The sequence below is a fragment of the Crocuta crocuta genome, unplaced genomic scaffold (genome assembly GCF_008692635.1).
Source record: "Crocuta crocuta isolate KB4526 unplaced genomic scaffold, BGI_CrCroc_1.0 scaffold427, whole genome shotgun sequence".
In the NCBI taxonomy this organism is placed as follows: Eukaryota; Metazoa; Chordata; class Mammalia; order Carnivora; family Hyaenidae; genus Crocuta; species Crocuta crocuta.
Window position 1 is genome coordinate 2,642,417 of NW_027533273.1, and position 14,239 is coordinate 2,656,655.

Genomic DNA, 14,239 nt, shown 5'->3' on the forward strand with positions numbered 1-14,239 from the left:
CCATTAGACTCGTAATGAATGCCTATGTTGGTGCCAAGAAAACTCATTCTCACCAAGTGCTGACATTCAACCAGTCTCAGGGAGGTTCAAGAAGTGCTCACTGAACTGAATTCAGCTGAGCAAGAAGAAAAGCCTGATCATCTGCGTAAGAAGAATGAGGAAAGGTGAAGAAAACACCATTCCAGACTTTGGAAAGGGGAAAATAAGTAGTTACAGGTTTTGAAATGAAACACCTGGGCTCCAGCATTAAGACTGTATCAGGGCGCCTGGGTGGCTCAGTCGGTTGAGCGTCTGACTTCAGTTCAGGTCATGGTCCCTCATGTGTGAGTTCACGTCCCACATCGGGCTTGCGGCTGTCAGCGCAAAGCCCACTTCTGATCCTCTGTCCCCCTCTCTCTGCCCCTCCCCTCCTTATACTCTCTCAAAAAGCGATAAACATTAACAGAATGAATACATGATTCATCCCATCTTGCACTGCCCAGTCTGTCCCACACTCATTGGAACCTCACTTTTCTCTCCCCTTAGTGACCCCGTTCCATTGCTGTGAGGTGGGTTAGATGGTGGTTTCAAAGGAAGGGAACTAGGTCATAAAGAATCGCAGTCCCTTTCCATCTGGACTGTTCTCCCATACCTTCTGGGCTCTGGCTCAGGAGATGGAGGGAAGGCCGGCGCAGGAGGGAATTCTCTACCTGTAGCTCAGCCAAGCACCCAGCATGCAAACTCTCGGGAAGGTGTGAAATCAGCCCCGCCTGTCAATCAGGGAGTACAGTTGGACGCTGGCTAAATTCCATCAAGTAGAAAGGGGAAGGAAATTTTTGAAAATTAAACTGAATGAGGAACCTTTTCCTTAGGGCTAGAAGGGTGCTTCTAAACCGACTTCTCACTGGAGTGCAGGTTCACCCAAGGCCCTAGGCCTTACTCCTCCGGAGAAGGAAATGAGAAGGTGGGGCACAGGCCAGCCCAGCCAAAAAACACACTCAAATCAATGCTACAGAACTAACTTGCTGGCAGTCTGCTAATAAGGAGCATCACACAACCAGCTCTCTGGGCTTTTAATTTCTAAGAGGTATTTTAACTATCATTAGCTCTGAGGCTTTTCATGATGGCCATGGGGTGGCCGTGGTGTGACCACATTAAAAAAAAAAAAAAAGTTCCAGTGGATCTTAACAAGGAAAGTGACATAAAGGTAAAGGAAAGAGGAAAATCCCACAGCATTCAGGGCCACAGGCCCTGTGGCAAAACTGCTTTGGCCTCCATCCCCCAAAGCTGTCCCGTTACCTTGTGACAGAAGAGAGGTGCCTGAGTCCCACACGAAAGACTATGGCAAACGCATGTCATTAGCCTCAAAACAGAGGCATTCTCCTTCCTGTGTGGCAGCAGCAGGGAGCTGTTATTAACTACTGGTCAAAGGGCAACGGCGCACTCAAGGGCACACGCTCTGGAATCCGCAGGCACCCATTTCACCAGCCCCTCGGGCTGCCTTTGTCCATGAAGGGTAGCAGGGAAGCCAGCTTTCGAGCCTCCACTCAGTTCTTCCCTGTACTTGCCCCATGCGGTCTTGACTCTACCCACCTCTACCATTTCGTTCAAGGTAAAATGAAAATCATCAAAGCCAGGGACAAACAAATTTCAGGTGGTCTGTAAAATGTCCTGCAACCCTTTAAAAAAAAAGCTGCAATTTAAATTCAAGGGTAGAAATGAAAAAGAAGCTCTGATAAAAAGGTAAGAGGAAATAACTCAGCCTATAAGCAAATTGCTAACTCAGCCAATAGGCCCAGGAAAGGATGCTCCGTATACTCATCAAGAAAATGCAAACCAGGGGCGCCTGGGTGGCTCAGTCGGTTGAACACCCCACTCTTGATTTTAGCTCAGGTCATGATCTTACAGTTCATGGGATTGAGCCCCCCACATCAGAGTCTGTGCTTGACAGCATGTATTCTCTCTCCCCGGTCTCTCTCTCTGCCCCTTCCACATACACACACACACACACACACACACACACGCGTGCGCACACACACTCTCTCGCTCTCGCTCTCGCTCTCTATCAAAATAAATAAGTAAACTTTGAAAAAAGTTTAAAAGGAAATGCAAACCAAAGCCACAATGAGATACCGCTTCACATCCGTTAATATGGTTACTATCAAAAAACAGAAAACAACACGTGCAGAGAAACTAGAGGCCTCGTGCATTGCTGGTGGGAATGAATATGGAGCAACCACTTTGGAGAAGTTTGGTGGTTCCTCAAAAAAAATAAAAACAGAATTGCCATATGATTCACCCATTCTGCTTCTGGATAAACATCCAAAAGAACTGAAAGCAGGGTCTCAAAGAGCTATGTGTGCACCCATGTTCACAGGAGCACTATTCACAATGGCCACAAGGTAGAATCAACCCAAATATCCATCAATGGATGAATGGATAGATCAGCAAAACGTGGCACATAACACACTGTAGTATTACTTGGCCTTAAAAAGGAAGGAAACTCTGACATATGCGACAACACAGATGAATCTTGAATTCATGGTGCTGAGGCAAGGCAGCCATAGAAAGACAAATACTGTATAATTACGTGAATAGTGAGAGCAGTCAAAAGCAGAGAGACAAATTAGAACGGCTGTTTCTAGGGACAGAAGGAAGAGGGAATGGGGCGTCATTGTTCAATGGGGAGAGTTTCAGGTGTGCAAGATGAAGTGTTCCGAAGGTGGATGGTGACGATGATCGTAGAGCAGTGTGAATGTGCTTAATTCTCCCGACCTAGACATGTAACGGTCAAGATGGCAAATGTTATGTTACATGTACTTGACTAGATTTTTTTTTTTAGTTTTTATTTTGAGAGAGAGAGAGAGAGAGGAGGAGGAGGAAGGGAGTGGGGGAGAGGAGGAGAGAGGGAGAATTCTCAAGCAGGCTCCACGCTTAGCACGGAGCCTGACATGGGGCTTGATTCCACGACCCCGGGACCTGACACAAAAGCTAGAGTTGGATGCTCAATCAACTGGGCCACCCGGGCGCCCCTATTTTACCAGATTGTTTCTAACTGGGGAAAGAAAATGTCAATACCTACATTAGCCTGTTTTCTTCCCTCAAGGGAAAAAAAAAAATCCCCCTTTAGTAGGGCAGGGGAAAGTCATGACAAAGGGGACCACGGGTCCACTGTGTAAAAACAATACACAAATTCCAGGCTCAGCCACACAACAGTCTAACCCCACATTTCCACACCCTAAAGCCAAAGAAGCAACTCACCTCACTGAGGTAAATAAAGAAAGAGCAGGTGGACCCATCCACTCCGTACTCTGCGTAGCAGGGATCCGAGCGCCACATATCTTTCATCCACTGCAACAACAAGAGCCAGGTAAGGACGTCTACGAGCAGACCGTTCACGGCGGCCCTGCACATCCGATGACAGAGAGGGGTATGAAGGGCAAGAAGTGAATGGCTCAGACTGGGGCCTGACGTTCACCGTCAGTGAGCTGAGGTCAGGACAACAGAAGCCCAGTTTCCAGATGACCCACAGGTAGACCCTGGCTTGTGCTGGGCCTTCGCAGAGGTGCTCAGGGTAGAGGAAGGCCGTGAGACACAGCAGGCAGGAAAGACCAGGACCGGCAGTGGCCAGGTGAGTTTTATCAAGAGCAATTGCCTAATGCGACCCTTGCATCAAAACCTCATTTGCCCGGAGAGCTACAGTTTCTTAAGCCCCAGTACAGGTCCTAGAAGAGACAGCATGAATGAGAGCAGGTGTGCAAGGTATAAATGGCGTGCGTGAGTCCCAAAGAGGAACCACGTTAATGCTTCTGGGGTTTGCTCTCGCCATCCTAGGCATACACTGGAACCAAGACTTTTCTCTGAAAACTAGGGAGTAGGGTTGTGGCCTCCCTCTGGGCAGGCCATATAAAAAGGATATTAAAAAAAAAATCCTAAGAGTGAAAGAAAGAATGCCCAAGTGTTACTCAGCTGCAAATGCAAATGTGACATTTAAATCACAATCTGGAGACCTCCTAGCAGGGACCTGGGGACTGGGGGAGAGGGAAGTTGGACTCTATACAATGGCAGCTCCTTGTCAATGGCCCTTGAAGGATCACCTGCTGGAGGCTGGGAAAGCCAGGGGGAGGCAGCTTCAAAGACCCAGCGGGCGGCCAAAGTGGCCCAGGCTCTTTCAGTCTGACCAGTTAGAGCCACTGTGGGCTGACCCCATGAAGCTGGCATAAGCACAGGAGGGTTGTCATGGCCACAGCCCGAAACTGGCAGGACTGAGGCATCCCTTCGATGACTCCCTTAAAGGGCTTGCTTGCCATCTGTATTGCTGGGGAATTAGAGAGAGGGGAGGGGGGAGAGGAAGAGGGCGTTGGCAAAGACAGAAGATGAAGGGAATGTATAGGCTTTACTTGGGCCTTACCTTGATTTTCCCCTCGCAGTGGGGGTAGCCATCCATAGGAGGCAATACACATTTTTCTTGAGCTCCATTAATGATATCTGTAAAGATGAAAGAGAACAAAGGTTACCATAAGTTTATGAAGCACAAACCTAGCATCTTTGCAATCAGTGGGCAGGGGAAGAAACAGAAACAGGAAGTCCATACTGGGAGCCATGCTCTGACCCGTGGAAGCCCTCCAGCTGCCAACAGGTGCAGCTGGTCTGCAGGGTCTGCAGGGGGGAGCTGAGCCAAGAACAACCCACCCGTAAGATGGCCAGAGACCCACGATGCTCATGGCACAGCCTGAAAGGGTGAGCTACCCCAACCAGAGGGCTTGCTTAGAAATTTGCAATTGGACAAGAGAAACGAAACAAGTGGGCAGCAGGAGATGAAGCCAGGAGATTGGAAAGGACCCCAAGGGCCATGTCAGGCTATGCAGACAAACTGAGGTCAGGAGCACCTTTCACAACATGTGCTTGAGCAGAGAGCAGCTGGCAATAGCCAGACAAACATTGCACAGGAGTAGAAAGCCACCAGGCACATCAGTGAGGTACAGTGTCTTCTGGATGTGGTTCTTCCATTTCGGCAAAGATCTCCCTATGCCTCATATATTCATCACCATAAACTCTCTTTCTATTAGCGAGCTCTAGTGGATTCCTATTCCTTTTGATGACACAGTCAGAACAAAAAAGAATGCCTTTGATAAGCTTACTGTTTAGTGGTGGACAACAACCACTAAACAAGAGTGTAACAGACATTAGGTAAGGGCGGGCCACGAGAAGGACACCCACCCCAGTCTTTAGGGTCAAAGAAGGCTTCCTGGATGTAGTGACATGTTAGTGGAGATAACAAGATGAAGCAGGAGCACACCAGGTGAAGGGGTGAGGTAGAGATGATGTTCAAGGAACTGGGGAGGCTCCAAATGTAAGGATGCGCGCTGAGCGGAATGCAGAAATGGGAAGTACTGAGTGGTAGGAAAGGAAATCAGGCAGGGACCAAACCAGAAAGGCTTCAAGCAAGCGCCCTGATAAAGACTTTATTTATTTTTCAAATATTTATGAGAGAGAGACAGAGAGAGACAGAGAACACAGAGGAGGGGCAGAAAGCGGGGGAGAGAGGATGTGAAGGCAGCTCTGCACTGACAACAGACAGCCCAATTCGGGGCTCGAACTCATGAACTGCAAGATCATAACCTGAGTCAAAGTCAGACACAAGTGGACAGAGCCACCCACGTGCCCCCGCCCTGATAAAGACTTTAAGCCAAGGGCATGGCAGGGCACTGAATGCTTCTAAGAAAGGAATAATTAAGATCAGCCTTATGTTTAGGAATGACCATTTTAGCTGAAAACTGGGACAGCTCCAAACCTACATGCTGCTCTTTGGGGACCAGCTGTGTTTTCCAGACATGCTTGGAAATGCCACGACTGATAGTTTTCTATACAAAGTACTAATGAGAAATTAGGTCCCAAACCACTGTATCGTTTGACAGTGGAATTCAACCGATGTTGGTGGCTGCTGGGACTAAAACATAAGTTCTATCTGTCCCTTGACAATTCTTTCTTTTGACAGTCTGAAACAGACATTCTTCACCTCTGGATTCAGAGCTCTCATGACCATTCCACCTGCCACCTGGATAACTAGAGCATAAAATCAATACCTTCCTTCTCACAGACTGGAGGCAGTTGTCATTTAATAGTGAACATGGACGATACTTAGCCTGTCAGAGCTTCCGTTTCTCTGTTTGTTAACACGGAAATACCTGTACCCCTATTTCATCCAGCTCTTATTAAGTACGTTAATATTTGTAAAAAGTCTAGTCTGGCACTCCCAGCAGCTGACTCTCACCACAGACCACAGCAGGCACTTAAAAAAGTTGGCATTTGCTATATAATTCCATGCCCCTTACACTCTATCGAAGAAAGCAGTATTTCAAAAGCACAGATCTGGCATTCTTTGTGTTTTTGATATAAATGCAGACTTGAGATGGTAGATCTCTCTATAGCTCTCCTCTTTTCTCACTTGTAAGGGGCCGGCCAGCCCCAGATCACACTAACAAATGCCTCACCAACGGACAGAGATACTTTTCAGTGACTACCGATCCTATTTTCGTCTCTGATTTTGCTTGGCAACATTTACCAAGCAAATAAGTAGCACAGGATCCAAGAAAGCAGAGTCTGAAAGAGCCAGGGGTTGGGGTAATCAAGACATTTAAAGGGATGCTCACGGAGAAATTCCCTCCTCCTTTCACACGCTATAAGCACTACACCAGTTCCAGACATTCAGAGCCAGAAATTATGGAAAGCAGAGACTATAGGGTCACAGGTATGGTAGCGTGGAGTGAAAAGAAATTACCAGGCGGTGACATAAACCAACAGGACCACAAAGGCCTGCAAGCAAAGCCTGGTTGCTGACAGTGTGGGTCGTTTCCATAAAGGGTTTCAAGGAATAACAATGTGTTATGCCAAGGGCTGGCAAATCTTTGCTCCAAAGGACCAGAGAGTAATTATTTGAGGCTTGGCAGGCCACACTGTCTCTGCCACAACTATGCCACTCTGGATTATAATAGGAAAGCAACCACATATAATAGGGGAATGAATGGGTGTGGCTGTATTCCAACCTAACTTTCTTTCCAGAAATAGGCACAGCCTCTCTATTTGCTATGCTAAGAGAGCCACAAAATGAGGATCCGAGGTGCTGCAAATGCAAAGACCTACTGAAAGGACTCTCCTGAGGGCTGCTGTAGGCATTCCTCTGCCCCTACCCTTTCTCCATCTAGTTGAAGCCTCTGTCTCATAGACCCAGCTCAAGATTCACCCACCGAAGGGGGCGCCCGGGTGGCTCAATTAATCTTCCATCTTCGGCTCGGGTCATGATCTTGTGGTTTGGGGGTTCGAGCCCCGTGTCGGGCTCTGTGCAGACAGCCAGCTCACAGCCTGGAGCCTGCTTTGGATTCTGTGTCTCTCTTTCTGTCTGCCCCTCCCTTGCTTCTCTCTCTCTCTCTCTCTCTCATATAAATAACATTAAAAATTTTTTTAAAAAAGATTCACCCAGCAAAAAATTAGGCCTAATCCCTCCTTCCCATGCCAAACCAGAATTTAGTTAGGATTTAGTGCTGCCTCCCTGCTCAAGTCTCTCTTGCTGCAGTGAGCAATCTCGTTCTTTCCTCCACCTGTGCCTACCTGCCTCCTAGGAGGAGGACATTCACCTGACATTCAACTGATGTTCTCCCAATGTCAATTTGTTTAATGGTGAAAGGATAAGGAGGAAAGAAAAGAAAGATGATAATGTAAGCAGAGAGGCTCAGCCCTTACTACTGTTCAGGATTCAGTCTCATCCCTGACCCTCCCGAGCCAGCCCAGGTTGCATCTTTCTTCAAAGCCTTCACCTCTGCTCTTAGCATATTACACTGTCCACCAGGTGTTACACAAGAGGCAGACTGCCTAGGCATGAAAACTGTGTTGTTTTGTCAGTCATCTGGACCCACACAGTGCAGCAGGGGCTTGGATACTGGGTTTAATCTAAGAAAACACTTCTTGGGGAACCTGGGTGGCTCGGTCAGTTAAGTGTCCAACTTTGGCTCAAGTCATCATCTCACAGATCGTGAGTTCGAGCCCCACATGGAGCTCTGTGCTGACAGCTCAGAGCCTGGAGCCTGCTTCGGATTCTGTCTCCCTCTCTCTCTGCCCCTCCCCTGCTCGCACTCCGTGTATCTCAAAATGAACAAACATTAAGCAAAAAGAAAACCCTTTTCTTATGATCAAAGATGCTTACCACTCAGGAAGAACACATGTGCAGGAGGAGCAGAGGCGGCAGAAGAGGTCGTAAACACACAGTGAGCAGGTGTTCCTGTCAAGTGTGGAGAGTCAAGTTCTCCGTGACAGTCCCCACATTGCACATATGCTTACGGAGAGATGTGCTGAGACAGTGGCATTTTCAATAAATATTTGGAAGCGACAGAGACAAAGAGACATGGAATCAGACACAGAGAGGATTTTTACTCATGCTTCCCCGCCTCTGGGGAAGGAAGGAGACGGCACAGAGAGGCTTAGAGACAGTGAGAACAGAAATAGGTGCTATAGGAAATGAAGATGGGGGCTAACTTCTCAGGTATCACCTGCCTTTTTAAGGTGCTGATACATACATGGTCACATTTTTTACTAACCACAGCCTCCTGAAAAGGAAGGCAGTGACCTCATCTTATAGCTTGGAAAAGAGAATCTTTAAAATCCTCAACATGTACCTCCAAACTCAGCCCACGGTCACCAGGACTGTGTCTCAAATACCCGCTGCCTGCCACATGCTGAAATGTCAAAGCTGTATCCTTACAAGAAATGGCTGCTCCCTCACGGAGCTCCTCACGGTGTGGGGGCGAAGGGATCTCACATGACAGAGCGAGACACACGTTAGCTGAGCCAGCCTCCAGGAAGGCGGGCCAGGCCCCCCGGTGCTGTGGCCCAGTGCCCGACACAGCACCTGGCATACTGCCGGCTGCACAGAACTCTTCTCAACCAACATATGGACGAATGTAACAAAGGACTGAAAAGCTCAAGTTCCAGAGAAGGGAAGAGGGGAGACAGAAGAAAGGGGGTAGGGGCTCCTCATGTAGAGTAACTGTACCAGGAATTCCAGGTTCTGGATTGCACATCAATAGAGGTAACGGAATTTGGGTTTGACATCAGAGAAAATGGCGGCAATGAAACAAGAGTCATTTTGGAATCAGGGAGTGGGACGTGGCCTGGGCCCCATGTGAATTACTGAAATTCACACCTTACTGGATTTCAAAAAGAAAGGCTTAGGGTTTTGTGAGATATAGAGCACACATGTCATTGCATTTTAAGTCAGATGCAAGATCTACTGGGTACCGTACAGGATCCTTTTATGTTGTAGCTGCTCACTTCAACACACGTACATGGAGAGGCTGTTGTGTGCTTTTTACAAACATCAACTACTAACTATGCCACCTCATCAAACACCTATGTTAAAGTTAATGATAAGTGCTCTTTACTGCTGAACAAGAAAAATCTAGAAATATACATTTTAAAAAACTATTGTCAGGTGTCATCTTTAATCCAGAGTGTATCAATGCTCCTAGGCGGCGCTGTATATAAGATCCTGGGCAGTGATGATTAAGTGAGGACATGGAGGGGACAGAGAGAGAGACAGAGAGACGAAGAGACAGAGAGAAAGAGAGAGAAGAGGTGTTCATAAGTGAGTCCCACACAGAAGACGGTTATTTCAGAGTGAAACCAAGAAAATGGATTCCTCTGTCAGTGCTCAGTTTTCTATATATTAATTATAGCAAAGATGACTCGTGTTTGAAATGGCACTTGTCGTCAAGTATCCAACACCGGAGAACACTTATTGAACAGTACCATTCACTCTGGATCTAGAACTGAATATGCATCTGATAAGTTAAGGATGTCTGATTCCATCGGAGCTATTTTATAGGGATGGGGGAAGGAAAGTTAAGAAAAAAGAAAAAAACAGGAGGTTCAAAAAAAAAAATCCCAGAAACCTATCTGTCCACCCCAGGAACTTTTAGAGAACTGAGCTCCGTCTCCTGGTCCACTTCCGTTGCCAAAAGCTCAGATAACCATCTACGTGAGCGAGGGCTCGACTCCGCCCAAAGGCACCCCACACATATTTCCTCTCAAAAGATAAAGGGTCTCCAGTGATTGCGTTTTGTGTGTAGGACAAGGCAGCGTTTCTCTCAGAACACGTGATAGGAACACGCAGCTCGCGTTATCAGATGGCCCCAGCAGAGCGCCCGCGTGTGCACGCCGCTGGCCCAGCTGTTCTCGCCAGCTGGGAACTGACTCCATTCTGCGCTCAGCCTGGAGACGAGGCTCCTGCCAGCGCTTCCATCAGCTGGCCTGGCTTCAGGAGCTAATAGCAATAAATCGGACAGAAATCAGCCACGGTGAAATATAATCTCCCATTAAAAATGACCTCACCAGTCATTCTCAGCTTGGCAAATATTCATTTAGGGCCACTTTACATTTGCATTATAAAAAAAGTGATTTGATTTCTATAACTGAGTCATTCCAGGCCCAGGGTTCACAGCAACAGGAAGCTCTCTGCCCACCGAAAGGAGCTGGGGACAATAGTGGATAATGGGCACAACTCACTCACGGACACTGAGGGATATATACTGGGCACCTTGAAAAGAATGGCGTGTATTTTGTTTTTTAACCTAGAAATACAATCACTGTACCATAAATTTTTATAGTTGCAAGGGACTTCTGAAGCCCTATCAGCAAACTGTTGACGTTTCCTGATGCGTAAAATCAAGGTTTACAGAGACGAAGTGCTTTATTCATTCAGTAATTAAGGAAAACTCATTAAGCATCTCCCATATGTAAGGTATTCTACTTGTTCAAGACGGGCCTCTGTCTTCTAGTCAAGATTATTTCTATCACACTGTTCCTAGGTACTAAAAGGCCCACCACTACCGTTACCACCACCTTCATGTTCTACACAGGGAATCTCCAGTCAACAAGACTGAAATGACAAATTCTTACTCCTTGCTACACCTCCAAGGGCCTTGTAGTCTTGCTAAATGCCCGCAGCTCAGGGCTGCCCACGTACAAATGCTATGGTCGTCATGCAAGTCGATGAGAAAATGTACAGTTTCTCCAGGTACTTTTCAAGAATGGATCTAATATGGAAAAAGAATGCAGCTGTGAGGACCATGAAAGCACAGTAACGGCCAAAAATCCGAGAGTATTTATGCTGCCCTTTGTCATACCCTCTGACCTTTTTTTTTTTTTTACAGGATTATTTGCCAAACAAAACTTTTAAGCCAACATTAATAAGGTTTTCTGTGTTGTTGGTGAAACAGAATTAAAAAGACGACCTTAGCATTAAGATTTCCACTGTGAGTGGTAGTCTATAAAAATGTCACACGCACGCATGTGCGTACACATGCACACAGACCCACACCCACACCACCCCTCCATTTTGATAATGCCTCAGGCACTTCCTATTCATAAAATCATGTCAGATTCCTAGGAATATTCAGGCAAAAAAGGGTGGTTATCACACACCTAGGAGCACATATGTGTAGTGGGCAGAAAAGCTGCCAGTGACAAGAAAAAGAAAGTTTACCATCATTAGTCATCAGGCAAATGCAAATCAAAACCACAGTGGGATACCATGTCAGCCGGTGAAAAAGGTATAATTAAAGACTCAGATAGTAACAAGTGTTGGCAAGGATGTGCAGAAATCGGAATCCTCAGACACTGCTGGCGGGAATCTAAAATGGTGCAGCTACTTGGGAAAACAGTCTAGAAGTTCTTTCAAAAGCTGAAAATAAGAGTTACCATCTGACCCAGCAATTCTGCTCATTATGTACACACCCAGGACAAATGAAAACGTTCTGTCCACACAAAAACTTACACACACATGTTCACAGTAGCATGATTCGGAAGAGCCAAAAGTGGCAACAAACCCAAATGTTCATCGGGTAGTGAATGGACAGACAAAATGTATCATAGCCATGTGACTGACAATTATTCGGCCATAAAAAGGAATGACATCTTGATTTGTGCTGCAACATGGATGAACCTTAAAAACACTAAACTAAGTCTAGGAAGGCAGTCACCAAAGACATACAGTTTCATATATAGGAAATGTCTAGAAAAGGCAGATCTATAGAGAGAGAAGTAGATCGGTGCTGGCGTAGGGTTGGGGGAAGTAGGGGTTGGGAGGGGGGAGTGAAAATTCACAGCACAGGTTCTCTTTTTGGGGTGACAAAAATGTTCTAAAATTGTGGCAATGTGGCTGCACAACTCCGTGATATACTGAAAGCCACTGAAATGTACACTTTAAACAGGCGAATTTTATGGTATGCAAATTATATCTCAATAGAGCTGTTACCAAAAAATCCTTTATAAAAACTCAAAGTGCCACTGGTTCATTCAACAAAGACTGCACCTACATGGGCATCTGTAATGCTTTTGGATCCTTACTAAGAAGTGCATGCAGGAATACAAAGTCATCTTTACCTTGAAGGAGTCTAAAATATAACTAAAACTCCAACAGAAAGGATAGTTAACATACTGTGCAATACAGGATAAGGTCCGGCGACACAGACCATAACTGTGCAGGCAAGCAGAGGAAGAAGCGGACTGCAGCGGCCACCACTTCTCAGGCCCTTTGCCATTCTCTCAGCTCTCATCTCCCTTTACACCACTGCAACAGAATTTTTAGCTGAACCACCCAGTTAGGGCCTCTCTTGCAGCTCAGTGGGACTATGTTCAGGCCAAAGAGATGGGAGAGGAAATTATCAGCCATCTCCAAGTTCAGGACAATCTGCATGACTGAATCGAGAGTTCTGACCTGCCTTCTGTGGGCTGGAAGATGGACACGCAACGGCCCAGCAACATGGGGGATCGGGAATCCTGACGGCCGGTGGAGAGCAGCCCCGTGGCGGGCCTGGATTGCTTGTTAGTGGATTATCATGTGAAAGAGAAACCACCCTGTCTCATTTGAACACTGCACTTTTAGGTCTCTTTGTTACAGGAGCTTAAATTGTTTGTGAGGTCATCAGCAGACAAGTGGGGTTTCTGTTGAGCTTTAAAATACAAGTAGGAATAGTCAGGAGGGAATATGAGAGCTGAGCAGAGACGAACAGTAATCACAACGGCCAACATGGACAGAGCACCGACTACGCCCTCCTAGAATTACTTCCCGTGCATTATCTCATGTCCCCCTGCCAGGAAGCCCAAGCAATAAATGCATGTAATCCCCATTTTAAAGTAGAAGACACTGAGGCCCAGAGAGATTAAGCAACTTGGCAAAGATCGCAGAATAAATCAGCCCTTCTTAACTCTCTCTGTACATTAAAATCACTTGGGGAGCTTTTAACAAGATACCCCGCCCTTCCAAGGTTGTGATTAAATAGTCTGGGGAATGCCTCGGCCACCGTCCCTTTTTATGCTCCTCCCACCTCAGATGACTCTAATGGGCAGCCACCATCAGGAATCCGTCGAGTAAATGGTAAGATAAGGTAAGGACACTGAGGAGGAGAGGCCAGAAGTGGAAACAGATTTTCACCTCATATTCCAACTCCCAGAATGTTCTACCAAGAGAGCAAATCCATCCAGTGGGTAAGCATTACCAATCAATCATCAATGTCTGAGAAGATGGGGAGAGCGGAGTGGGCAGAGGATGCAGGGCAAGAAAGAAGGTTGGAAAGGCAAGCCGGCATGTCTCGCTACCAAACGGTGAATTCTAGTTTCAGAGAACACGACTCGCCGCCATGGGACACAGGAGGATGGCTGCACGTACGTGCAAAGCCGCGTAGAATGGTGTGGGGAAGTACCTGAGAGTCTCTGAGTAGAGAAGCAACATGTCGAAAAATACGAAATAATTAAAAAAAAAAAAAAAAAAAAAAAAAAAAAAAAAAAAAGGGCCCCAGCCACAGTTTAAGAATACAATTTTGACCACAGCACTCTAAAAGATACTACTGCAAAAAGTCTTCAGGAATAGAGTTTATACTTAAAGTGAGTTGTCATCAAGGATCAAAATGGGTCTTTTGCTGGCCAGGAAGCTCAAGATGTTTTCCAACATAGGGCTTATGAAGACAGTAGTCAATGTTCAACCCCTCCTTCTCATTGATAGCAGTTTCTAATGTCTTTCTTAAACTGCCCTTGACAATGTCATTTTCACTTAATTAAACTCTTACTGGTGCCTACTTTGTAAGTAAGTGGTAAATCCTTTGCAAATTTTCACATGTATTTCTAAGAGGACAAGGCATCAATCAGCCTCTAAAGTTATAAGGCCATAAAAATCTGTGCTCTCTACTCTTCAAACGGTAGATTAATCCTC

At 46.3% G+C, this 14,239-nt stretch overlaps 1 protein-coding gene across 8 annotated transcripts in view; it reads right to left on the reverse strand.

The window, feature by feature from the left end:
• MGAT5 (alpha-1,6-mannosylglycoprotein 6-beta-N-acetylglucosaminyltransferase) overlaps positions 1-14,239 on the reverse strand; it is a 327,080-nt gene that overhangs the window by 128,744 nt on the left and 184,097 nt on the right. For all 8 annotated transcript variants that reach the window (XM_077747860.1, XM_077747857.1, XM_077747859.1 and 5 more), the window contains 2 exons: positions 4,391-4,467; positions 3,241-3,330 (listed from right to left, as the gene is read on the reverse strand). In XM_077747860.1, the coding sequence (XP_077603986.1) occupies positions 3,241-3,330; positions 4,391-4,467 (167 nt within the window). The remainder of the gene's footprint in view (positions 1-3,240; positions 3,331-4,390; positions 4,468-14,239) is intronic.